This window comes from Dipteris shenzhenensis, chromosome 17, assembly GCF_047967505.1.
Source record: "Dipteris shenzhenensis isolate YYH24624 ecotype China chromosome 17, Dip_SZ_1.0, whole genome shotgun sequence".
NCBI classification, from domain to species: domain Eukaryota; kingdom Viridiplantae; phylum Streptophyta; class Polypodiopsida; order Gleicheniales; family Dipteridaceae; genus Dipteris; species Dipteris shenzhenensis.
Window position 1 is genome coordinate 52,451,958 of NC_141612.1, and position 26,361 is coordinate 52,478,318.

General features: G+C 39.7%; 1 protein-coding gene and 1 pseudogene across 3 annotated transcripts in view; both read right to left on the bottom strand.

Moving 5' to 3' along the window:
• Positions 1–789: 789 nt before the first annotated feature.
• Positions 790–19,335, bottom strand: LOC147892282 (pentatricopeptide repeat-containing protein At3g53360, mitochondrial-like; annotated as a pseudogene).
• Positions 19,336–23,105: 3,770 nt separating this feature from the next.
• The window catches only part of LOC147892283 (anaphase-promoting complex subunit), a 191,470-nt gene continuing 188,214 nt past the window's right edge, over positions 23,106–26,361 (bottom strand). For all 3 annotated transcript variants that reach the window (XM_087388196.1, XM_087388195.1, XM_087388197.1), the window contains 5 exons: positions 24,985–25,083; positions 24,585–24,849; positions 24,354–24,421; positions 24,043–24,222; positions 23,106–23,934 (listed from right to left, as the gene is read on the bottom strand). In XM_087388196.1, coding sequence (XP_087244322.1) covers positions 24,064–24,222; positions 24,354–24,421; positions 24,585–24,849; positions 24,985–25,083 — 591 coding nt within the window. In that variant the 3' untranslated portion in view covers positions 23,106–23,934; positions 24,043–24,063. The remainder of the gene's footprint in view (positions 23,935–24,042; positions 24,223–24,353; positions 24,422–24,584; positions 24,850–24,984; positions 25,084–26,361) is intronic.

Here is a 26,361-nt window from a genome sequence, read left to right on the forward strand (position 1 = left end):
GAGAGAAATCAAAGCTCATATTACATGTCAATTGTATCAATACAAAAATCTGTAATACATAAGCAGAGACATAGCTTTTCTATGACCATGGATCTATATCCATCCACATATGTTGATGTAAAGCTATCCTCTGAAACTACAATCAAGAAAAATAATAAGAAAGATTAGATTATATTTTGTTTCACAATGGAATTTGTACAAGAGTCATTATGAATATATAGATTTATGTACACTACAAGACATAGGCCACTTTTCGACACCAATACCGACACTAAATACAAAGATTTTTTTTTAAAACAAGTAGAAAGTGTAGGAAAGTCCATTGGTGTGGACATAGCAAAGAAACCGTCGGTGCGGGAGTCGGTGTCAACGTCAGTTAAATATGCCCGACAGTGTTGGTATAGACTGTTGGTATAGACATCGGTATATACCAACACTATAGTGTCGGCATAGGCATCGGTATATACCGATGTTTTTACATAAGCTTTAAAAAAATTTTGTGGGGTAGGATGGGACTTATTTTAGTCCCATCATCCCCACGAAATTTTTTCCCCATTAAAATCATGATTAAATGTTACAAATGCGAGGCGTACATTACAATTTTGCAAAGAAGGTCTACAAATTAATGGCAAATGTGTTGAAGTAATGTGCTACAAAAATGCAAATTTCCCGAAGTAATGTGCTAATGCACTACAAAATGACAAACTCTAAAATGGCAAATCCGCCGAGGTAATCTAGTACAAATGGGCAGACGTGCTGAAATATTGAAAGACTAAATGTCCTATCGTACTATTGCTCCTCCTCACCCTCGGTCTCTCTACGTGCGCCCTCCTCATCCTCCTCACCCTCAGTCTCTTTGTGCATGCCCGATCCCTTGCCCTCCTCTTCTGCTAGCCTAACCGCTTCTTCTTCAGATCCAGTCTCTCCGTTAGGATCTTCAGATGGATTGAACGTGCCTCCCTAATAATGAAACAAGTTAAAAAAATTAAGAGCATTTATTATAAGACAATAGTGATAGTCAAATGATAATGATGAGGAATAGGGTATACTCTTTCCCAATCGATGTGGACTCCTTCTTTTTCCTTCTCCTTAAACCATTGCTTGGCTCCAATTTTGAACGCCCTTCTATACTCCTCATTGTCTGGAGGCCTTCCAATCATAGATTCCTGTGGATCCAAATTCAATTAGTTACATATGAATCACAAGACATTTGGACGATTAAACATATTAGAAATTCAGTAGAAGATAAATATATACTTACCACCCATCCCTCGTTTGTCGAGTCTTCCATGTCTCTCGAGGTGCGAAGGACTTACGATCTCCAAGTGTATCCTCGCCACCCTTTGTTGAGGGTCAAATGCATCTGGATTCTCCATGTAATCCTTCTTCACTCTCTTTCAATCCTTCGGGTCTACCCACCTTGGCTTATGCTTTATCATTCTTAATAGCATCCCTTAATTCATATCTATGAGACTTATGGAGCTCCCCCATTAGTGTAAGCATGGCATTTTGATCAAACTCATACCCTTTAGGATTTGGAAATTGTCTCCTGAGGGCATCTATGAAGGCCTCCTTGGCTTTCTTGTCTTGTTGGTTCTAAGGTTTGCATATATCATTAGGGAAGTGGGTGCTCACCAACCTCCTCATGTATCTTGTGACCACCTTCCTATCCTCGTCTTGTGTAACCTCCCCAATGCTATTCACTATGTAGGATAGGTCCTCGGGCAAAACAAAGTCTAAGGATTCGTAGTGGATGGAGTAGCAGAGCGAGAGCGAGGGGTGGAGTGAGGAGTAAGGGAGCGAGTGGTCTCTGGGGTGTTGTGGCCTGTGAGTGGAGAGGGAAAGGGACTTGACTGGTACCGCATCATGATAAGGGAGACTTGGAGGGATGGGAGTGTTCAGACTCATCTACATCCCTCGTGCCACCACAACAGCCTCGATCCTTACCACTCTTTTTGGACCTACGATGGGTATGCCTAGGTGATGAACCCTTAAAAGGGGCTACAAGGGATAGCTGTTGAGTAGGTAAAGCCGTCGATGTCCCTAATCTACCCTCGAGGGGTATAGAAGAGGGAATAGCTGAGGTCCTATGGGACAAGAGAGAGAAGAATCTTGCTGCCTTCACATTGCTCATGGATGCGACAAACTCATCAAGGCTCTCGACGAAGCCATGGGCTACTAGAAAAGGAGTTCCTCGAGGGGTAGTTGCAAGGGTAGGCCCCTAAGGAGTTGGTTCATGGGAATCCACTTAGTGGTAGTCGCAGGGATAGGCCCCTAAGGAGTCAACTAATTGGTATCAAAGTCCTCTGGAGAATACAACCCATGACCTCTCCTCCTACGAGGGGTCCCATGATCACGGGGTCTGTGCTCTTCGGATGTGCGACGTGCTGACATGTCTAATTTGGGGGGATTGGACAAACATAGACACAAATAAGAAAAACAAACACAAACACAAGAGTGGGTAAGACGTGGAAAAAGAAATAAATACTTACACTTTACTTAAAAGATAATTTACTACTTAAAACTCAAGTTCAATTTACCAAAACTATGAAAAGACAATTTATTTAAGACTTCATCGTATATTATCATATATCTCCATAAAATACATTACCATATGGGGAGTCCACCCAAGGGTAGTCACCGGGGTAGGCCCCTGAGGAGTTAGCTGAGTGGAATTGAAGTCCTCTAGAGAGTATAACCCAGGATGTCTCCTCCTACAAGGGGTCCCATGATCATGGGGTCTGTGCTCTCCGGACGTGCTACGTGCTGACATGTCTAATTTGGGGGGATTGGACAAACAAAGACACAAACAAGAAAACAAACACAAAAATAAGAGTGGGTAAGAAGTGGAAAAAGAAATAAATACTTACACTTTACTTAAAAGATAATTTACTACTTAAAACTCAAGTTCAATTTACCAAAACTCTAAAAAGACAATTTACTTAAGACTTCATAGTATATTATCATATATCTCCATAAATACATTACCATATGTATCCAAAAGAGATATATTATCATATATCTCCATGAAGTACATTACCATATGGGGAGTCCACCCAGGGGTAGTCACAAGGGTAGGTCCTTAAGGAGTCAACTGAGTGGAATCGAAGTCCTCTAGAGAGTACATTCCATGATGTCTCCTCCTATGAGGGGTCCCATGATCACGGGGTCTGTGCTCTCCGGACATACGACATGCTGACATGTCTAATTTTGGGGGATTGGACAAACACAGACACAAACAAGAAAACAAACACAAACAAAAGAGCGGGTAAGAATTGGAAAAAGAAAAAAATACTTACACTTTACTTAAAAGATAATTTACTACTTAAAACTCAAGATCAATTTGCCAAAACTATGAAAAGATAATTTACTTAAGACCATTTTATATTATCATATATCTCCATAAAATACAATACTATATGTATCCAAAATAGTATTCATATACAAAATTTGGATCCAAAAGAGTGTTCAGGTACAAAATTTATCTCCAAAAGAGTGTTCATATACAAAAATTCTCGCAAAAAAAGCATTTTAAAATAAAATTTGTCTCCAAAAGAGACACTCTCCAAAATTTCCAAAAGAGAGGAGGAGGTCTACTACTCTGCATTACTATCACTCGTACTGTCCTCCTCCTCATGTACATGGGGACCTCATCTTGCACATCTTCTAATATATATTGATACTCTTCTTGGACTATGTACTCATGGTCCAAGATGTCTACACAAACCATTGTGTCTTTGATAGTCTCATCCTTGTTAATGAGTGGCCCGAAGTGGTCTCTCCAAAGCTTGCGGAGATCTCATAGGTTGTTTCGTGCAACCCTCAGAAAATGCCACTCTCGGTGTGATCAATCTGGACCCCACCCACGTGCATGCACTTCGACATTAAACTTTATCACAACACACTTGTGTGTGCGAGACATCCATGACATTGCACCACCTGTAAAGGTGAACACATAACCAAAAGTGGATCTCCTACTATCGACATGCCCTGCATAGTCTAAATATGTGTACGCAAGTACACAGATCTCTCCTTTGTCGAAGCAGATACGCATCTCCTTGGTACACTTCATATACCTCATGATACACTTAACTGCCTCCCAACGCCTCTTTCCTGGATTAGCCATATACCAGCTAACAACTCCTACTGCAAATGCAATGTCCGCTCTAGTAGCTATCATAGCATGCATAAGGAACCTTGGCCATCATGTCTCTCTCCTCATTTGATTTGGGACTATTTGCCTGACTCACTTTCACATATGGAGGCAATGGAGTACTCACTGCCTTCCCCCCATCCATATGGAAACGCTACAATCCTTTTATAACATACTCCTGTGAAAGCCATAGGAGTTTGCTACTCCGATCACGCATGATGCGCATACTAAGAATATGACATGAAGGTCCCAAATGCTTTATGTCAAAGGCCTCGTGCGACTTGGCCTTCAATGCATCCAGCTCATAAGTGTTCTTGCTAGCCAATAGCATATCATAAACATAAAGTGCCATGAGTATCAGGCTATTATCCTTAGCCCTTTTAGTATAGAGGCAATGATCAGACTCTTCTTTTGAAACCCTAGGACCGAATGAAAAAATCAAACTATTGATACCATTCTCTAGATGCTTGTTGAAGGCCACAGAGACTCTTTTTCAACTTGCAAACCAAATGTTCTTTGCCCTTTTCTTCAAAGCCTTTTGGCTGTACCATGTAAATTTCCTCATGCAGATCCCCATGCAAGAAAGTTGTCTTGACATCCATCTACATAAGTTCCATATCCTCTACTGCCACAAGTCCAAGTACATATTTAAGTGTGGTCATCTTCACAACCGAAGAGAAGACTTGCATTTATTCGCTTCAACAGTTGGTGTAATCTAGATTAGCATAGATTAGTTTATCCTTAGAGGAGAGAACTCCAAAAAAACCAATCAAAGCCATGCTCAAAATATCCTAACTAGTTCCTAATCTTAGTTAGTCCATTCGCTTACACACATTTTCACAAATGTTGGTAGATGTTCATATACATGTTTTTTTATACTTGAGCATAAATGAGAATAATTACTAGCACCTAATTTGTATCTTCAATGTAGGTTGTCTTTCATCCAAATCATTGGATCCAATATGGTGGTACATGGTCCAAGTTACTCCTTGAAGCAAACATATTTTTGAAGATATAGGAATGTGGATACGGAGATGCTGGCAGAAGATCCAAATAATGATGCCAATGGATCTAGGGAAGAGGATGAAGATAATGATATGGGCCACGAAGAAGGTGACGATAATGACACTATAATGGAGGAAGGTGGAGATCACGACTTTGGGGAAGAAGAGGGAGAACTAGAGGTCAGTGAACTAGAGGATCAAGTCTTAGTAGCTAGACATACAATAGGGGATGATGATGTAGGTGATCAATTGTATGTAAACCTTGAGATAGACATATTTGGCATGCAAGAATTGGCTCAAGATGAAGCCATTCATGTAAATTCTATTGATTCATAGTTTTGACATTGATGAGACTTCTTATGTGTAATTTGACACTCACATTTTTATAGTGACATTTTGTACATTAATTTGTATGTTAAGTTCACTATCAATATATGAGTGTTTTGATATTTCAAATGACCAAACTTGTGGTTCAAAATTATTTTGGGACCCTTGGAAATGACGTTCTATGAAAACGTCGGTATGGAAAATTGTACCCAGAAGTCATTGAAAGCGTCAGTGCAAGGGTTGGTAGCAGTTGGTATATATGCCGATATAGGGGTCGATATATACCAACTTCTATATCGACATATATATCGACTACAATACTGACTGCTATTTTGACGTCTACACTAACACCTTCCCTGCCCACAAACCGTATCGACGATCTTGATGCCCGTGCCCACGAAGCATCGATAGACAATGTCGAAAAGAGGCCCGTGTCTTGTAGTGATACTTACCTTGTCTGGTTATGGATTTGCAAAGTAAGTATCTAACAAATACTTGGCATGGATCATTGTCCTCCACCCACATGAATGGGGATCATCCTGTTGTGGTACCTGCACAAACTTAACAACCTTAGGAAATGGTTTATAGAATTAAGGAGGCCAAAAATATCATTGAGCATCTAGAAATGTCCTTACCTTTAAGTCAAAAATCTAAACACTATCTAGCAGGTCCACACTTGGAGGATAACGATCCAAGACGTCCAATAACCTTTTTAGGCCTCTTCAAGATAAAATCTTATTGTTGGCAATGGTGAAGTAACAACTCAGAGTTTTATTTGTATAGGGCTATATTAAAGAAAGGAAACATACAGATCAAGCTCCATATGTATTCCATAAAGAGAATTCATACGAAAGGCTTGTTTTGTTTGAAGATTAATACACACTAGGTTCCAATGGTTGCTGCAAAAAAAAGACAGATACAACAGTCAACATTACAACAACAAATGATAGAAGAAATGAACTAAAATGTATTATTCACTTGCTCAGAGTGATAACGTAATAGGATGAGAGTGATCAAGGCGAAGTCACGTGTTTAACCACTTGACAAGATCACTTGAAGAAATCTTTAGATTTCTTAGTAAGGGAGACATGCAAGGATCAAGTACATGAACCTCAAGTTGTTGCCGCTCTTTTAACCCTGCTCTGTACACGGTGGTAAAAATATTGTTATCAGTGCATTATATAAGAAACTCAGCCCATATCATCAATTAATCAAGAAACTCAACCCATATTCATCACCTAAGCATGAAGATCAATTACTTGAGAATAAAAAAAAAGAATTGTATTAGTCACCCACTCTCCTCTTGACATCAAAGCTCGCAAACTACTGTCTTGGGTCAGTGTTATATCTCTCACAAAAGTGCCATCTTGAAACTTGAGGATAATATTTTATCCCAACTCCATTATCCTTTGATTATTTCTAAGGTCCCTTAGGGCAGTCTCTTGGATGAATTGCCTATTGGAAGCATCCCTCTGCTCTATCATGGCCTCCTCATAAGCAGCCTTGCCCCTTGTATCCTTGTTATGTGCTACCTCCACTATATTTATCCCTTCATCCTTTGGTTTCCTTGGTGGTGGCACAAATAGAATATCCCTCATTTTGAGGTCTACTCAATTGCAAGGATAAAGGAGTCAGTTGTATCTATAATGAATTCTCTTAAGTGTCTCAATATCCTTCACCATTAATGTGACCCTATGAGTATGAGAGTCTATCGTATCTATAATGAACTCTCTTAAGTGTCTCAATATCCTTCACCATCAAGGTGACCCTATGAATATGAGTAGCAAACAATCATGCTAACTTGGAAGAATTCTATCATCCAATCTTTAGCTAACTCTTGGAGGGAAAACAATGCAAACCTATGCCATCTATGACCTATCTAATTGTCATTACAAATATCCCTCACAAGCCTTTAAAAGGGAGCCTTTGCTATTGCATATCTCGTGGCCTATTGTACATTTTGTTACAAGGTTCCTAAGCTCTATCTATCCACCTGTGGTTCACAAAAGTCTTTGATTGTCTCCATTCTACATGTCTTTATGTAGCAGTTGAGTTATCCAAGATTTGCCTTCTTCTTTCTTTTTGGGCCATCTTGAATGCTAGTTTAACTTTTGATGTCGCCACTTTTTTCTTACATTGTGACGTTTGTAGAATACATCGATAGAACCACTGGAAAACTTCTTTGAGGCTATTTTCCTTTTGTGCTCCTCCAAAATGTTGTGTATGTTGGAAAAATGCATTTTGTGCTGTGTAATGAGACTTCTCCATTCCCTGAGTTGACCAAATTCCAAGGCATCCTTTTTTTCTTGCAAAACACTTCCATAGGCTTCACTAAGAGCACACGTTTTATCCTTTGATCTTTCAAGGTTGTTGTTGATACTACATTGAAAGTGGAAGTTTAACCTTTCCTACTCACTTCACTCTCATCGAGTGCCCCTTGGATTACATTCACATCAACTTTGTTTGTATCTACAAATTGATGCACAACATTGCGTTTGATTGTTTTAAAATTTTTCTCCTCTAGCATACTTTTTGCACTTGTAGTTGAGAGTAAGCCTTTCATTTGTTTTATTGGAGGGGCATTATGATCAACATTTTCTTTCTAAGGCTCAAGAATTTTCCTACAACAAGCACAAACAAAAGAGTTTTTCCAAACTCAATTGCTATTATCATTGAGTAATCATTGTCTTTGTGTTGCATTGAAAATCACAAAAGCAAAAGAAGACTTACCTTGCTTCCTGAACTCTACGCTTGCATCCTCCGCCGCCAGCTTTTAAATTCACAAGGTTGTGATTTTTTCTATTTCTAAGTCTATCTCCTAAGGGGGTGGCTTTTCTTCTAGCTTTTCTCAACATCTTCTTTGACATCATGTGTTCTTTAGTTTATTTTTATAGTACCTGCTCGTTCAATTTAGAGCTTTCTGCTACCTATTGCAATTTCATTCCCATCTGTTGTTAGTAAAAGCCTTTGTACATTTCCATGGCTGTGCAGATTGAGCTTTGACATATCCAAGTAGGCCCTTATTGTTGCCATCACCCACAAACTTCAGTAGTGTTGTTGGATTAGAAAATGGAGGAGTAAAGTTACTAATTGGACATCTTGGGTAAATGCTTCCATCACACCATAAATCAATATGATGTAAGCCTTTGATCCTCATGTTCTCTCTTTGCATTGCACCTACTTGTGGACCCGTGCATCGTTTTTGCACAGGTGCATACTCTTCTTCTAAATCAGTGTGGAGGTGGTAAAGTCTCTTCTTGTTGGATTATTCTTCAGTGGTGCAGTCGCATGTTGCCATTTTTCTGAGCAATGTTGTCCCGTTGCTTCACACCCTTGTCAACTTTTATAAAACAAAGTGTTAGCAATGGACTTACCGCGATAAATCCATGTTAATCTTTCACAGGGATGTTTAAAATTTTTAAAAACAAAGATTCTTAAAGGTTGCTTATGAGTTTTTTACCATGGAATCTTGCAGCCTACATAAGTCAACAACGATAAGACCATATTTATTGTAATAAGTCCATGTTTATCTTGTCATGTGAAGGTTTAAAATTTTGAAAGCAAAGATTCTTAATCATTAATTATGGGATTCTGACACAAAAATCTACTACTGGCATGAGTCAGGATGACACGAAACCCGCTTTAAAGAGAGAATATGATAGGAGTATTTAATGCCAGTTCATTTTTGTAGATTTTGGAGCAAATAAAAATAAGAAACTAGCAGATTTCTTACAGGGCCCCAAAATGAGTTCCCTTTTGTCCTAACGCTCATATGCGTTACTAGAAATACTAAAATAATTTGGGCAAGCATGGATGGAGTTGTAGTCCATACCCCAATGCTATGAGAACGTGCTCTACCTCTTTCCTAAACTGTAGGACCATGTTACCCCTTGCTACCCTTTGGACTGAATGTACAAATCAACCTACACAAAAATGCAAATGTCAAATTGGTCTATGTTTAAATAGATATCTTATTACAATACAACAATGTCCATACATCAAAGAGAGGTGACACTTTTGGCAAACCAAACATAGGTAGCCTATAGATTCCACATGAGAAGAACTATTGCAAGATGCAATGTGTTAAATCCTATGTACAACATTGTATTGTTTCTACCTTTTAATTCAGCCACTTTAGGACTCATGGGATGCAATTCTAATTGCTCTCCATCTCCTAGTAGGTGCTGTGTATAACATTGTATTGTTCCTATCTTTCAATTGAGCCATGTAATTGCTCTCCATCTCCTAGAAGATCCTCTTGTTCAAGTTTTTTCCTTGGATCTAGACCAAAACATGCATGTACCATGCATGCATTTCACCATCTTGCTCATGATCACTCTTTGTAGGTACATATTAATGTCTTGGCTTCCCACATGCTTCTTCTCCTTTTTTTGGTGTACATCGATAGTTTCAATTCAATTTTGATTCATGGGTTAATAATGTAATGCAACATGTCTCCTTTCATATGTTTCCTCTTTACCACCGTGAAATAGAATATTTGCATATTAGGATAAATATCAAATGTCACACTAGGCTAATGATTTAGGCTCATGTGAATTATCCTCATGCTCATTCCTCCTCATTGTTTTACACATGTGCTAGTGGTTTAAAATGCCCATAGTCTCAAATATGCTTAATAGATATGCAAACATGTCTACTTATGGCACTCTTACATTATGCACATTCACATAATATATCCTCACGTAGGCGATCAAAATTGTTTCGGTGTTCTCTAACATATCTAAGGTGCCACGACGATGTTCACAGATCAACAAATTGTTTTCCAAAAAACTTTATTATAGAATATGCAAAAAAAACAATTATCTCTCACAGAATTATAGTTTTCATCTTTAAATTAAAAAAAAAAACTTTTAAATGTTAAAATAAGTGGATATAATATTGAGGATTCATCTCAACATCATGTGATCATATGTGCATACCACTAACACAAAAGAGTGCTAAAAAGGCAAAAGGCTTGAAAATCCTAACCCTAACCCTAAAGGGTTTCATATATATTCATTATTTTCAACTGAATCTAGTATACAGTTAGTCATTTGTGGTGTGCTCTCTAGTTGTGCCCTCTCTCCTCATCTCCACACTTCTTCTTTCCTCTCTCCATATTTGTTCATGGTATCAGAGCATGGTTCTACCTTCGGCTGAGGTGCCATTCTTGTGAGACTGTGAGAGATTGATTGAGAGATTGAGCGTTCCATCTTTCATTTTGATAATGAAAGATTTTAGTTCATTTCTTGAGTATTGTTTGTGAGAAAATTTTCGTCCATTATTTCTACTTATTCTTCTATGAGAGTGAGTGGTTTCTACTACATTTGAGAGAGATATTTGCTTTGTGATTCATTGCTCATTCATTTGAGAAGTGTGTGTGCATTCCTTCATAGAAAGTTTGCAAGGTTACTATTATTTTGAGCTTGTGATGAGGATCCAAGTTCCCCTACTGAGAGATGTGTTCAGAGAGAGAGAGAGAGAGAGAGAGAGAGAGAGAGAGAGAGAGAGAGAGAGAGAGAGAGAGAGAGAGAGAGAGAGTACTTTGCTACAACCACCAAGCCAAGCCCCAAAGGCTTGGCCTCTATTCAGCACAACCAAGGTGACCTATTTCCAAGCATTGAGCTAGCAGCGACTAATACACAGCAAGTGACATGCCATGCAAAATGGCCACATTACTCACGAGCCTCCAGTGACATCAGCGAGTAGATTTTGAATTCTTTAGAGGTATTGGCAAATTGTTTAGTGGGTAGATTGCACATCCTTTCATTTTGCACTAAAATGCCACCATTGGAAAGCCTTATTGGCTATTTTTTGGTATTTGTGCATGCTATTTCGAGCCTTGTAAAGCCTATTAGTATGATTTCTGCCATCATTTTCCACATAATCCTTAAAACAAAATTGATATATATTATAGTTCTGTCTTCACTGGCAGCTCATATTACAGTTGATTCAGCCAGTGTTTTTCATAGGCACTTTGAATACATTTCTTTCATCATGTCTACGACTAGCAACCTCAATTTGGAGGCATCTGCTAAGTGATAAAACTCTAACTACGGCACACAGAATACCGAATAGAGACTATTCTTGTACTTTAAGAAAAATGAGAGTATGTAGATGGGTCCACCCGTAGACCCCAATGTACCAGTAGCAACTCCCACCATTGCTGTAGCACAAGCAGAAGGGTCTACACTTGCACCAATAGTGTCCACACCTGCAACAGATCCTACCATTGCTTGAGCACAAGCAGAATGGGACAAGAAAGACAAATATGCATATGATTTAATTAAGAAAAATGTTCAAGATATCATGCTTAAACAGCTCAACATAGTGAAAACATCCAAAGAAGCATGGGATATGTTCGTAGCTCGTTATGAGTCTAAGAATACACCCAAGACTTCCACATTGAGAAACTAGATCAACCAAAGTTTTCGCAGTAGTAATGAAATTGGTCATGCTTATGTACTTAGAATGGATTACAATAGTCAACTCGCAGTGGCAACAAGAGAGACTATGAATCTCGCAGAAATTGTTCAAGTCATCTTGAATGGACTAAGAGAGGGATACGAGACTCTAGTCTAGAGTATTGCCATTCAATGGCAAATTTCAACTCTAGAAGAGTTATAGTCAGTGCTACTTTAGGACTCATGCCGTCATTCAAGCACACAAAGGTCATTCCAATGATCAAGCAGTCATAGTCTGAGATAGAGGTAAAGGCAGAGACAAAGGTAGAGCATATTAGAGAAGGGGTCATCATCATCAAAATTAGCATTAGCAACAACATCACCATCAACATCAACATCCAAGAGGAAATCATTCCAATTAATAGAGATTTCAAGAGGAAATGCATCCAACAACATGTCAAACATTCAATGCAATACCGTCATAAGTTTGGACACTATGAAAGAAATTGCCATAAGAAGTAGTACGACTAAGGAGATCAATCTAGTAGTAATCAAGGGAATTTTTCTTGAAGAGAAAATCACCATGGTGGACATTCAGTCATAGTCATTATGCTAATGATCCTAACACTATGTATCTTGAAGAGTGACTTAGCGTATATTGATATTGATTGTAATTCCAAAGGGGAATGCAGCTATCAAGTTGATCAAGCATATCAAGATCCTTGGCACATTGACAACGGTGCATCATCTCATATGACAAAGCATCAGGAATGGTTTACATAGACGAAACCATTAGAGGATTAAAGAATGTTACCGACACTATGATAACACACTGAATTCTAGTTCAAGGAAAAGACATCTTCGTTCCAGTTCAACTAGAGGAGCCCAAACATTTTTGACTCTTCTGTCCCCTCCATTAGACAATAGTATAAAAGTTTCACTAGTACGAACAAATTGGTGAAAGATGTACTCTTTGTTCCAAAGCTAAAAAAGAACCTCTTGTCAATTGGGCAAATGACAAAACTTAAGTCTCAAGTCATCTTCGATGGAGATGAAGACACTATCAGAGATAAATCTAAAGGATATCAGCTAGTGGGAAAATCAGTCAAGGAAGGATGCTTGTTCAGAATGCTAGCTTCGACACAGACTTGCATGCCATGTCAGCTCAATAGAAACCGATGCCACTTTTTGCAATATGGCACAAGAGATATGGACATGTCAATTTTAAAAGCTTGATGCAATGGAGAAATCAAAACATGGCACTGTGGCATTCCTATGCTATAGTTTTTTGGAAATTTTTGCAAAGCATGTTGCTTCAGTAAATAAAAGAGAACAAATTTTGGCAGAAGCATGAGGTATTCTTGATTTGATACATACAGATGTATTGGGCTATGCACAGACCCACAACATTAATGGTTCACTGTACTAATTGACTTCATCAACAACTACAGTAGACATTGTTCGGTCTATTTTCTGAAAGATAAATTTGAAGTTTTTTTGAGATTTCCCGAATTCAAGGCCATTGTAGAGAACCATGCATGCAAAAAGATCAAAGTCATGAGATCAGAGAGAGGAGGTGAATACATGTGTTTAGATTCATGAACTTTTGTAGAAGTAATGGCATTCGAATATGAACTAGTTCACATGTGCGAATAGTCCTCATTAAAATGCAATAGTTGAAAGAAAGGATGGGAGTTTAGTAGACAGTGCTAGAGCAATGCTCAATAAGAAGCATCTTCCAAATCAATATTAGACAGAAGCAATTGCCACTACAAACTACTTATTTATTCAGCTTCTGACCAAACTGATTCAAGGTATGACAACTTATGAAGCATTCACTAGATACAAGCCATGCATTGGGCATCTTTGAATATTTGGTTGCGTAGCATATGCCCACATACATGATAATCATCGTAGAAAGTTAGATGTGAAATCATATACTAAATGCATCATGGTTGGATACAAAGAAGAGATTAAAGTATACAACTTGTATGATCCCATCAGCTGCAAGGTCCTTATCTCACACCGATTACTCAGTTACCTACAAAAAAAGGTTGATGAATAAGGACAAGGAACCCTATAGAGAAGAGTTGCAACTCAGACGGTCTACTAGAGAAGCAGACCACCAGTCAAATTGACATCTACTCAGAAAGGCAAAGCAATTCATATTGAAACCACTAATTATGCTCTTATGACTACCATCATGGCTCAACCAGTGTACTTTGATGATACAATTAACAAGCCAGAATTACAAACTGCTATGAATGAAGAAATGGAAGCTTTGTTTAAAAAAAAACACTCGGAAATAATGTGACCTTCCACCAAGAAAGAAGGCCATTACAAACAAATGGGTTTACAAAGGAAAGTACAATCCAGATGGAAGCATTGAAAGATACAAAGCCAAACTAGCTGCAAAAGGTTTTGCACATCAATATGATCAAGGTTGTGATGAGACTTATGCTCCACTAGCAAAGATGGATTCCATATGGTTCTTGATATCACTAGCCACACTTGGCATATGGAATGTGTACCAAGTAGATGTCAAGAATGCTTTTCTCAATGGTCACCTAGATGGAACTCATTTCCTCAATGAAACTATAGTGATCCTGACCAGTAAATTCATGATCATACATAGAAAGTCGACGCCATACTACCTCAGGGCAAATGGCCTGGTTGAGAGCTCGAACAAAACGTGCTGCAAGAATAAAACTTGCACTATCAAAGCCAATCATATCGACTAGGGGCACAAGCTCATTGCAGGCTTGTGGGCCTACCAACAAACATCTTATAAAGTGGCCACGAATTGCACCCCCTTCAGCCTAGCCTTTGAGGTGGAAGCAATTATGCCAATGGAATATGTAGTGCCCAGCCTTCGCATTACAGTCAAGGAAAGGCTCACCAAAAATGCCTTGGCAGAGCGGAGGTTAAAGTGGTTGACTACTCCAATATCTAGTATATTGGGGTGAGGAGTTACCATATTTGCAAGCCAATAGAATGCAACATAGATTATGCGATGAAAATGAGCTAATGAGATTTTGAAGATGCTATTTCCCCCCCTTTTTTTGGGGTCGTAATCTTGGTGTAACTTGCATGCACCACACTTTATATTCTTTGTGAGATTCCATATGTATCTGGAGACATTGGATTGATACATATCTTTGTTTCTAGCCTTTTTATTTGAAAATCTACAAGTGCGGAGACAAGAAATAGATGCATATGTATTGGAAGTACAACAAGAGAATGAGTTTCAAGTTGGAGGCAAGCTACAAATGTAGCTAAAAACATAAAGGAGTCCCTCATTCATTCTATGCACAATGTGATTGATGAGCCTAAAGTAACCTACCATTTGAGCCTTCCTATGCCCCTATCATTGCCTTAATCTTGTCCTCTTAGGATTGTAGAACATACTTTGATAAAGGATGAGGAATAAAAATCTATTCTCTATTTTCTTAATAGAACGTGGTTGTTGGGAACCTTTACATACAAACAACCCACTCAAAACTTTTGGACTTACTTAAGCCTTGTGAGACATGCTTTATGTCATGTTGGAGTGCTCACCAATTTTGCAGCCAACTGTCATAACTATTTCAGTATTTCAACACAAGTATTCCAATATTTTACCATGTGATATATGAAGCTAGCTCTAGTAATCGTACATACTACATGGTGAATAATTTTAACCACTCAATAAAGTCCAGCTATAAAAAGAGAAAAAGTAGAGCAAGGATCGTTATGAAAAATAACATTTTTTAAATGAAATGCATTAATTGACAAGATAGTAAGTAATAAAGATACTTACAAAATACATTGTGTGAAGTGACCCTTGCCACTACTCCCAAGGTGATAAAGTCCACTCTTGTGTTGAGGGTGTCTTTTGAGGTATTTCTTTGCCAAAAGTCCACATATGTTAAATAAAAGATTTTCCTTTCTCCTTAAGGTCATGATTTTTTGTTTCTAAACACTTCAATCACTGTGAGCTACACCCTTCACTTATGTTTGGGGTTGGAGCATCATTCATACAATTTTCCAATCATTATCACGACACTATGGTGATGAGCCAATCTTTAAAAGCATGGGAAACAAGCCATAGGATACTACACTTGCTTGGAAGCAATGTTTGACCAATTTGGCAAAAAGTTGTTCTACTCCCGAAAGCCTTTACTAAGTATGAGGGTTGCATGCTTATTTGATGCATGATGAATGCACCATGATGATGCAACATGATTGGATGCATGATGATGCAACATGACATGATGCATGATGATGTTACATGATATGATCAATGACGATGTCACATGACATATTTATAATCAATCCCAAAAATGTCACACGACATATGTTCAATCAATCCTAAGCAAATTTTAGGAAAGTAGATTTGGGTTTATTTGGTATCTCTACTACTTCATTGGAATTGGATTCAAAATTAGTGTTAGCAAAACTCTATGTCCCTTGAGATCAGTGTACTTCCACATGAATAAGTTGTTGAATTTGGAAAACAATTTGTAAGCCTGATTAATGAACTGTTCGAGTAATTCTTTGTTGGTTTGCATTATTTTTGGCATTAACACTCAACTTTTTGATTGATTTCTCCTCTTTTTCTTAGTATGTTTATTCTCTATGTTGGCTCTTTGTTAATTTGCTTTGTCCTTTGTTAAATTTCATGAATTCTTTATGCATACTTGTTGGGTCATGAACCTTTGATTGGCCATCATGATTTTAAATGATATTGAATTTAGACTCTTCAAATTCACCAACCAATCATAGTGTTTGCGACAAACGGTATAGTTGCACATCTAGAAAGAGTAAACGTTGAACCCTAGACCACAGTTGCCCCAACACAAGGGTAGCCTTCTAATGCCTACTAGGCAATGCCACATAGAAGTAGTTACCAAGTTTTATAGTGTATTCACTATCTTAAGTTCAGTAATTGCATAATCTCTTGTATGATTGCAACATAATCTAAATCGTTGTTAGTGTGCAAAACATGCCATCACTTCATCTCCAAAGTTATTGCGCTTCATTCAACACATTGAATTTGAAGTAGTTTCCCTAGCACGTTCTTTTTGGACTGTACATTATATTGTTACTGTAATGTAAGGTAATGATACTGCATATTTCCGACTCACCATTTAATTAAAGACGAGGGGAGAACTCTGTGGCAAGAGAAACTGCAAGCACTGTCGATTCACAAACTTTAATTTGCAGAAAGTACAAACCTTTTGATTTCTGTTGTTTCGTAGAAATTGCAGACTTCTTTTTTAATTGAAGAAATTGCAGACTTGAATTTGTATTATACAAACTGCAGATTCAGAAATCACACCAACTTGTTTTCAGCAATAGATGCTCCATCTTCTAAAGGAAGCCCGACATGACACAAATCAAGACCCGACTCTCTCCTTTTGAAGAAAACTGCCTTGCCATCATCTTGCAGAAAGACTAACAAACAAGAGTGACACTAGCTACTGTGAGTAGTTGTCCTCGCTACTACACTTTCCTTGAGGATGTGAAGGGTTCCTTCTAATTAAAATAGTTGGCTTGTCTATTTTGAATATAAGCATGGTGGCCGCATGACAGTAGTTACAAACTCCAAGACGTTCTTCACATCAATGTCCATGACACCCACACCCCATGCAGATCTGGGACAACCACCCTTCATTTTGAGGGAAAGGTTTCCTAGTTTTGCTTACTCTCATTGCCTCAAGCTCCTTCACGTCATCCTGCATGTGAGCATTTGCATAGATGTTTGCCATCAAGACATAAGCTGCATCATCCTTTTCATCCAATTGCACTGCATGTTGAAAGGCCTGTTTTCCAAGCTCCACGTTACCCCACTTTTGACAAGCACCCAACACAGTATGCCATACCACAAGATCAGGACTGAATGGCATCCTCTTTGCCATCACCAATGCCTCATCTCATTGGCCTGCACGGCCAAGGAGATCAATCATGCAAGTGTAGTGCTCAATAGTTGGAGTGATACTGTAGTCTTTGCTCATGGCTATGAAGTACTTGTGGCCCATATCCACTTGACCCACGTGACTGCATGAAGTAAGAACACAGAGGAATGTGGACCCGCTTGGGTTTATGCCTTCTCCTCTCATTCTCTCAAGCATATAAAAGACAATTTCAATTTCTCCTAGCTGAGCGTATCCTGCAATCATTGCATTCCACGAGACCTCATCTCGAACTGGAAGACCTTCAAACACTTCTTGTGCTTTTACAAGCGAACCACATTTGGCATACATATCGACCAAGGTGTTGGCAACAAAACAATTTCTTTCCAATCCTTCTCTGGCAATCTCAGCATGTAATTCTTGGCCCTCGTTTATAGCTCCAATGCTGCCAGAAGCTTTCAAGCTGCAAACAAACGTGAGAGAATTGGGAGGGATACCGTCAAGTTGCATTCGTTCAAACCACTTCAATGCTTCCTCACCAAGCCCATGTTCAGCATATCCTGTGATTAGTGCATTCCATGAGACTACATCATGAACTGAAAGCCTGTCAAAGACTTCCTGTGCTTTAGCAGGTAAGCGACATTTGGCATACATACAGATCAAGGTGTTACCAACGCAAAAATTGCTTTCCAACCCCTTTCTGGCAATCTCAGTGTGTATTTCTTGGCCTTTGCCTATGGCTCCGATGCTGGCACAAGCTTTCAAGCTGCAAACAAGCGTGATAGAATTTGGAGAGACACCCACCGATTGCATTTGTTGAAAACAGTTCAGCGCTTCCTCACTACACCCATGTTTGGCATATCCTGAAATTATTGCATTCCACGAGATTACATCCTAAACTGGAAGCCTGTCAAAGGCTTCCCATGCTTTTGCAACCGCGCCACTTTTTGCATACATATCGACCAAGGTGATGCCAATAAAAGGGTCTCTTTCCAACCCTTTTCTGGCAATCTCAGTGCGTATGTCTTGGCCCGGGTCTATGGCTCCTATATTGCCACAAGCTTTCAAGCTGCAAACATACGTGAGAGCATCTGGAGAGACACCCTCCACTTGCATCTCCTGAAAACAGTTCAACGCTTCCTCACCAAGCCCGTGCTCGGAATATCCTGCAAATTAATGCAGTCCAGGAGACTACATCTTGAACCGGAAATCTGTCAAACGCTTCCCTTTCCCAAGCCCTTTTCCGCAATCTCAGCATGTATTTGTACGCCTCTTTCCACATATTTTAGCCTAGCGCAAGCCTTCAATAGCGCCACAAAGGTATACTTGCTAGGATGTACACAATCCTCTTGCATTTTCTGGTACAGGTTGAGGGCATGGTGCGACTCCCCATCATCAATATAACCTGTGATGAGAGAAGTCCAAGAATATACATTCCGATCAACCAATCTATTGAAAACCTGCTGAGCATCGCACAGGCTTCCAGCTTCAATCAACATGGGGACGAGGTAGTTCCCAAGAGATCCGTGAGCTTCCAGCCCACTTTTGTACATGTAGGCATAAACGCTAGAATTTTCTTTTTCCTGCACATCTGCAAGATGCGGGCAATCCGTTCCAAAGAAGTGACTGCCCCTTCTAAGCTAAGCATCTCCCATCTGCTCTTCCCTCAGAGTTATTGAGCTTTCTATGCGCTTACCCGTGATCCGGACCTAAAGACAGCCTTCCCACCAAGCTAGTGTGTTCAGAATTTCCTTGGCCCGCTTTGGGACTCTTTTCCTCGAGCATGTCTCTAAACCCAACATGGATTGTACCAGCCATCTGTCCTTAGCGACTCCTTGATAATTTTCTGGTGTTGAAATTCACAACTAACTAGCCAATCGACAGCTTTGCCGCGAATCATTTTATCGCACGCACTTACGTACTGTTCCGCCAAGTGGCACGGATCCGTGAAGTACTCCTTCCCAAAGCGCGCAACTCATGAGTGCTTTATTCTTGTATGGAATAGCTACTAGCTTGTAGGTAAACTTTCAAAAAAGGAAGCTTCTACCTTTGCATGCCAAAGCTGGCATAGTTCTCTATGGCCTGGGAAAATTGTATTGCCCAATCAACTTGTTCGTCGTCCCCTGGGATGGATGGTCACTCGCTGGCAAGAAATGGATTGGGTGCTTGCCAAGCCAAAACACAGATACTAAGATAGGAGAGCTGAACTCGGGGTTGGCCATATCAGCTTCACAAAGCAGCCCAATCTTATGGAGACTTTCTAGCGCTCTAAGCATGGCCATAAGAGTATCAGATTACTCTCTATGGAGCATCTCTGTTCGCCAAAGATGCATGGTGGTTTGAATATTAAATACTCTCATTCATATTTCAGCACACAAGGGGAGATGATGTTGGAAAATCTAGAAGATTAGCCTTGGGCTGCTATGACGCATCACCTATTTTCATAGTTATCCATACATGCTTTTGGGAATCAGCATCCCAATCAATGGGATTTCATTTTGGGATATATTGATGGCCGAGTTAAAGGATACCCTTTTCCTTCTCGAATGTTTTCACCTTGGAAAGAAATTCTATCTCATCTCAAATGACACGGTCGTGACCTCTCTTGATGGGAATTCCTTGTGTCAAAGGTGTTTGATTGTCCTCTTATCTTGAAGGAATCCCCGATGTTCTTATTTTATTTTGTCCAAAGGGATTCGGTTTGTGGGTGATGTCCTTTATGCTGATGGTACTCTATTATCCTTTACATTGGTAGCCAGGCCTGCTGTCCTGAAGGCTAGCTCAATCTACAGCTTCTTTTGGCTCACCTTCTCCTCCTAAATGTAGGTCCAACTATCTTTCCCAGATGCTTCATCGTTTCTTACATCCCAAATGGTGGTGTAAAAGATTGCAACAACTTTGATCCTGAAAGATCCCTCTTTGTCCAAAGGTATATCTCTAGCGAGTGACGCGTGGTGTTATTCCCTTTGGCCAGCTCTTGGCTTCAGCTCTTGGCTTGTAGACATATTCCTCCTACTGTCAGTCATATATGTCTGGCTCCAAGGGAATCCTTGCTCCATGTTTTCTGGCATTGCCTTGTGACTCATGACTCGTGACATTTTGCTCTTTTTGCAGCAGCATCTCTTATCCTAGTTTCCTATTGCATGCTTTGGCAAGCTTTTTTGGCTATTCAACATTTACCCGCGAAGGCCTCAGTTCAATCTTTTTTTCACATGGGTTCAATATTGGACACTTTGGACTCTATGGAAAGACAAAAATCATAGTGTCTTTGGAGATTCTACATTTTCAACATTTCACAAATTTTGGATGTCAGATAGATTACTTTGTTTACTTGTCTTACAATGAAATCTTCTGATGTTGTAATTGCACATCTCCTCTTTGGGGACTTCTTTATGTAATAAACATACATGGATTTCAACAAAAAAAAAGAGTATGTGTATACGCATACAAATGTGTTTATGTGCAGGTGCATCTATTTGCACGGGTGAGTGTGTGTTTGCGCACACACTTGCATGTGTATGATGTGTATTTAGTGAGTGCATGCTTGCGTGCGTGTATGTTGTGCACCCCCTACCTATGTGTTTGTTGTATACACGTGTATGCACTCTATGCCTTTATGTACATGTGCATGTGTAATTCTCTCTCTATGTGTGAGCATGCATGTGTGTGTGTGTGCATGTAAACATGTTAATATATGTGTGTTGTGCATGTGTATATGTGCACGGTGTGTGCTGTAATTGTGGGTCGTTGGTAGTCCAAGAGTACAAGCATGGTAGTCCAAGAGCTAATGGTAGACCAAGAATCCAAGGGTTACCGGTAGTCCAAAAGCCAGTGGTAGTCTACTTTTCCAAGGGTGGTAGTCAAGAGCCACTAGTAGTCTAAGAGCTTGTGGTAGTTCATAAGTCTATAAAAGTGCAAGAGTGGTAATCCAAGAGGTATTGATAATCCAAGAGGTAGTGATAGTCCAAGAGTCCAAGGGTAGCACATTGTAACATTTCCTAGCCTCATCTCCTCCAAGCTACCATGGGTCAAAAACCCATCCATGGTCTTTTTTTTTGGGGGCCACAAAGTAGGTAGAATAGATAGATTAGCACCTCAAGAAAGTTTTAAATTTTGTTGTTCCATGTTCATTTAATTATCTACTTCATCATGTTTGTTTCTTAACGCAGCAATTGAATATAGCAGTGACTCCTTAACATTGCAGCCGCGAAGTTGCTACACTAGCCTTAAAGCAACAGATTGACTTTTGATGTGACATTTATGAGTTCATTTAATGTCACGTGTCAGTTAGGTGAGGTTGGTAGGGTGGTTGACCAGTTGTGAACAATTAACAAAGTCAGTCACTACGTTATGACACGACGACTTGTGTAGTCGTTAGCTTAACATAGTGACACAGAGTCTGGCTATGTCACAGGCTGGTTTTTGATGCTCCTTATAAAATTTTGAGTTTTTATGTAGGGTTTGTGAGCACTGGGGTGTTCTATCCTACCTAAACTGAGGGTTGGACAGATTCACTTAAGATTATGATCCCTCATTCATAGTTAGAGACACATTTTCTATTCATGTGGTCGATGTGGTCGATCAAGCACTTTGGGCCAAGAGTGCCTATACAAAACTTATTCTGTAAACATTGTCTCTAGTTTCCTCTGTGTACTGAAGTTCCCAAATGTGGAGGACCAAGACTAAGATTCATAAATTGTGGAATATTACTTTTATGCCGGTAACACTCCTGGGATTCTTCGTAAATCCATAACATCCATTAAAAAGTAGAGATTCCATCGATAAAGCCATCTTTGGTTTTTCTGGAGTGCCTCCATGAAAAATGGCGTTTAAATACTGCCCTTACAGTCCAAGCATTGGCAGTAAAAGCCACCACCTTAGTTCAAAGTTGTATCAATGCAAATTTGGTCATCTTCCATTCTTAAAGTGGAAACTGAAGAGAGAATGCTTCATCCCCTCATTACAGATCACAAGGATGGACTTTCTCGCGCTGTCTCAACAGAAATAATGAATATACGAATCATCATGTCAATTGGAACTTCACTAAAACTATGGTACTGTGCATTTGATGGTGGGTTGTGTTGAAAACATGTCAAACGGGGTGATTGAGAGACTCTGGTGAGTAAAAGTTATCAAACTTTCATATTATCAGACTATTTGTGCTACATCCCTACCTTTTGCAGAACATGCAGCACAAAAAATTTTAACAGAATATACGAAACAAAGCATGCCTTGTCGAGATATCAAGGCAAACGGATCAAGGAATGAAAGGTATAACCAGGCATAGCACTGCAGCACATGGATAGAGGGGAAACTGTTTAAGTAACCAAAAGGGAGTAAATATGAGTATTGCCAAAGGGTACGGGAGGAGCACCTGTTAGGAGCTAGTCGAATCTAGCTGGACTACTACGTGAGCCCCCATAGTGTGAGGGAAGAAGAGTAATGCAAACATGCATGATGAAAATTTGCCTGTGTCGAGAAGGGTGCCATCAAGGTGAAGGAAGACCTGAGAGGTGTTTGTATAAGGGAGAAAACATCATTGATTGCTGCAAATAGTCTCCACAACAACATGTCTATAATATGGATCCATAAGGTGATGTGTTGCAAGAGGGAAGGAGGGTGGGAAGGAGAGAAGGGGTTAGCTGTTTGCTAGAAAACCATGGAGTGAGGGCAGGAAGAGAAGTGGAGAAGAATGAGGGAAGGGGCAGAGACCCTGTGAGGGGGGTCGAAAGGGGCTGTGCATGTTAAGAGGAGAAGTAGAGATCATCAAGCCGGACTTGAGGGCAGTATGAGAGGGTTGTGTCACAATTGGAAGATTAACTGATATAGGCCGTGAGAGCCATATGGATATATGATAAAGGGGGTCACCATCTTCCACGGACTTCCAAACTTTAGAGATTTTGGCCTTAACTTGCTCACAATCAGGTGACCATTCGAGCATTAAGGGGGATGCTTCCCCATGCATAGTACTTGGGTACACCATTTATACACAGCAAGCTGAATACCACACTTCAACAGCAAAAAACAACACATTTAATAGTGTCAAAGGTGTGCATGTGCCTATTGTAGTGAAAGATCTGAGGGGCCAACGCCCTGGCTCTTCTGAGATACCTTGCAATGCAAAGACGGACATGTTCCTCCTCTCTTGCAAACTGCATACAATTCAAATACCACAAGTAAGGCAGAGCAATAAGCCCACATAGTTGCACAGAAGAGTGCTGCTATAATTTAATCAGAAGCAATTGTATGCAAAATTTTACTTGTGTGTTTAATTGTGTATTTCACAATGGCAGAATAACTGCATCCATGGTCTGAGCACTGTACAGTGCCAAGCTGTACTTCTTGAACAAAGAAGCTGCACATTCTCTCTCTTCCTCTGCTTCAAGTGCATTGAACACAATAGCTTGGAGGTAAAAGACTTCACTCGCTTGTTCATTATCCTGAAATCACGGAGTGTTGTTGATAACATATATAAGGTGTGGAAGGTTCCAACAGAGACGTTTCTGTTCCTCACACAACAGATATAAGGATCAGGGCATACACTCTGGAATAAAATTCCCAATTGACTGACCTGCAGGATAACAAACTCTTCTGCTGCTGTTTGCAAAGGTTCCAGCACAGTCTCAGGATCAGTGTGTACTGCATGTAGGAGCATGAAAATAAATGTTAGTTTGACGTGTAGACAAGGAAACCAACAGTTATGCAAGATAACTTGACAACAACTGATGACTGCACAGTTGCAAAGTGTCTATAAATGTGTTTGCCTCATTGTGTTACTTTGAGATACAGACTGATTTAAAACCTGAGTATAGCGGATTGCACAAGTAGCACCGTGCGACTGCAAGATATGTACGAGCTCGAAGCTCACGACCTCCATGGCCCAAAACCATGGCCATGCACTGATGCAAAATAGCCAGGGCTCGCTCAGCATGGTTTGGCCCCATCCCTAGCCAGAGTTCAGCTAAAGTGACCATTGCTGTTGCATGGAGGATGTCCAAATTCAATGACTCACTGAGAGTCAGACTGGCCAGTGCATATGGCAGACCACTAACTATGCTTTCTGCTTTCTGCAAAACCCATATTGCACCAAATATTAGTTCAAGTTGACCAATGATATTTACTTGTGCTCTAAGACAAACATGCCAAGTATGGAGGAGACTTAGATGAGAAGAGTAAAATGACAAAAAGATACAAAGTCACACCTTGTGTATATCTGCCAGTAGCAGAAGTGCCGTTACAATGTCGACTTGCATGTTAGACTTGTAACACAAGTCGAAAAGAGAGAGCGCCACAGAAGCTGCCTGCAAAAATATGTATAATCAGTAAAAAAGCCTGATAACAGATTCTTGCACAAAAAGAAGTGATAAACCTATGGAAAGGTAATGGGTCGTAGAATGAAGCTGTAGACCCTAAGCAAACTGGAAAGAGCTATAAAATGGCTTGGTTCTAGCTTTCTTTATGTAATCCTGGTTTTAGGTCAGACCTGATTTTGAATTTTGTGAGCAATTAGCCACTGTAGTGGTTTAATAAGCAGGGAAACTGAGCCCCCTGAGCTATCTAGGCTGGTCTGACAGGGTTATAAGCTTTCATCAAAGTCTCATTCGCATGGGAAATGCTTCAGGTTGCCAAGTACAGACCTTACACATTAAGGAATCCCAAACGATTCACTGCCATAAATAATGTCAAATTAATGTCTGATAAGACTGCAAAGGCTAGAAACAAGCAGAAGTCAGAAGGCTTTGTAAAGGAGGGCAGACTAAACCAGGGAACCTAGAAGTCAGAAGGTGTCCCACCTGCACATCTTTGAAAATGTCAAACACTTAATCCACTGATTGCCACACCTTTGTTTCCTTATTAAGATTGCCACAAAACACACTCTTTTTTTATATAGTGAAAGCCATGATTGTTTATATTACAAGAAAAGCCACCTCAAAGCGAGGAGCTAGAAACACACACACTTTTTTTAGTGAAAACTTTTGATTGATTATATTACAAGAGTAGCGACCTCAAAACGAGGCAGCCAAAATTATGTCAGCTGAAAATCTCAGTAAATGCTAGACATACATCATGACCTATGCAGCGCGTTTGCAAGCAATCAAAGAAGGATTGCTGCAAAGAACGCTTAAAAAAACCAAAATATAGGATCACTAAAGACTTTACAGTTTTTGTCTGTCCATAAAGTCTAGAGTGCCCAATAGCGAACCCAAACAAAGAAAAGATAAAAATCTGGTCTGGGTGGATGAAAACCAAAGAGCCAAAAAGACTTCCCAAAAGTAACAGTCGGGAATCTCGCTCGCAGGCGCTGCCAAAGAAGATCAATGAACTCATGAGAACATGGACAAAATCGGAATAAATGAGGCACAGTCTCCTGAGAACTCAAACATCTATGGCAATGAGTGGAAGCAATGTGTCTACGAGCCAACATCTCTCCAGATGGAAAAATGCCCAAAAGCACTCGCCAGAAGAAAACCTGTTGCCGAAGAGGAGTTTTGTAGACCCAAAGCTGCTGTAATCTCTTTCTCCACCACTTGGCTGGGTGATGCATTCGCCAAATAGAATCGCCTTTCTCTGAAACCCAA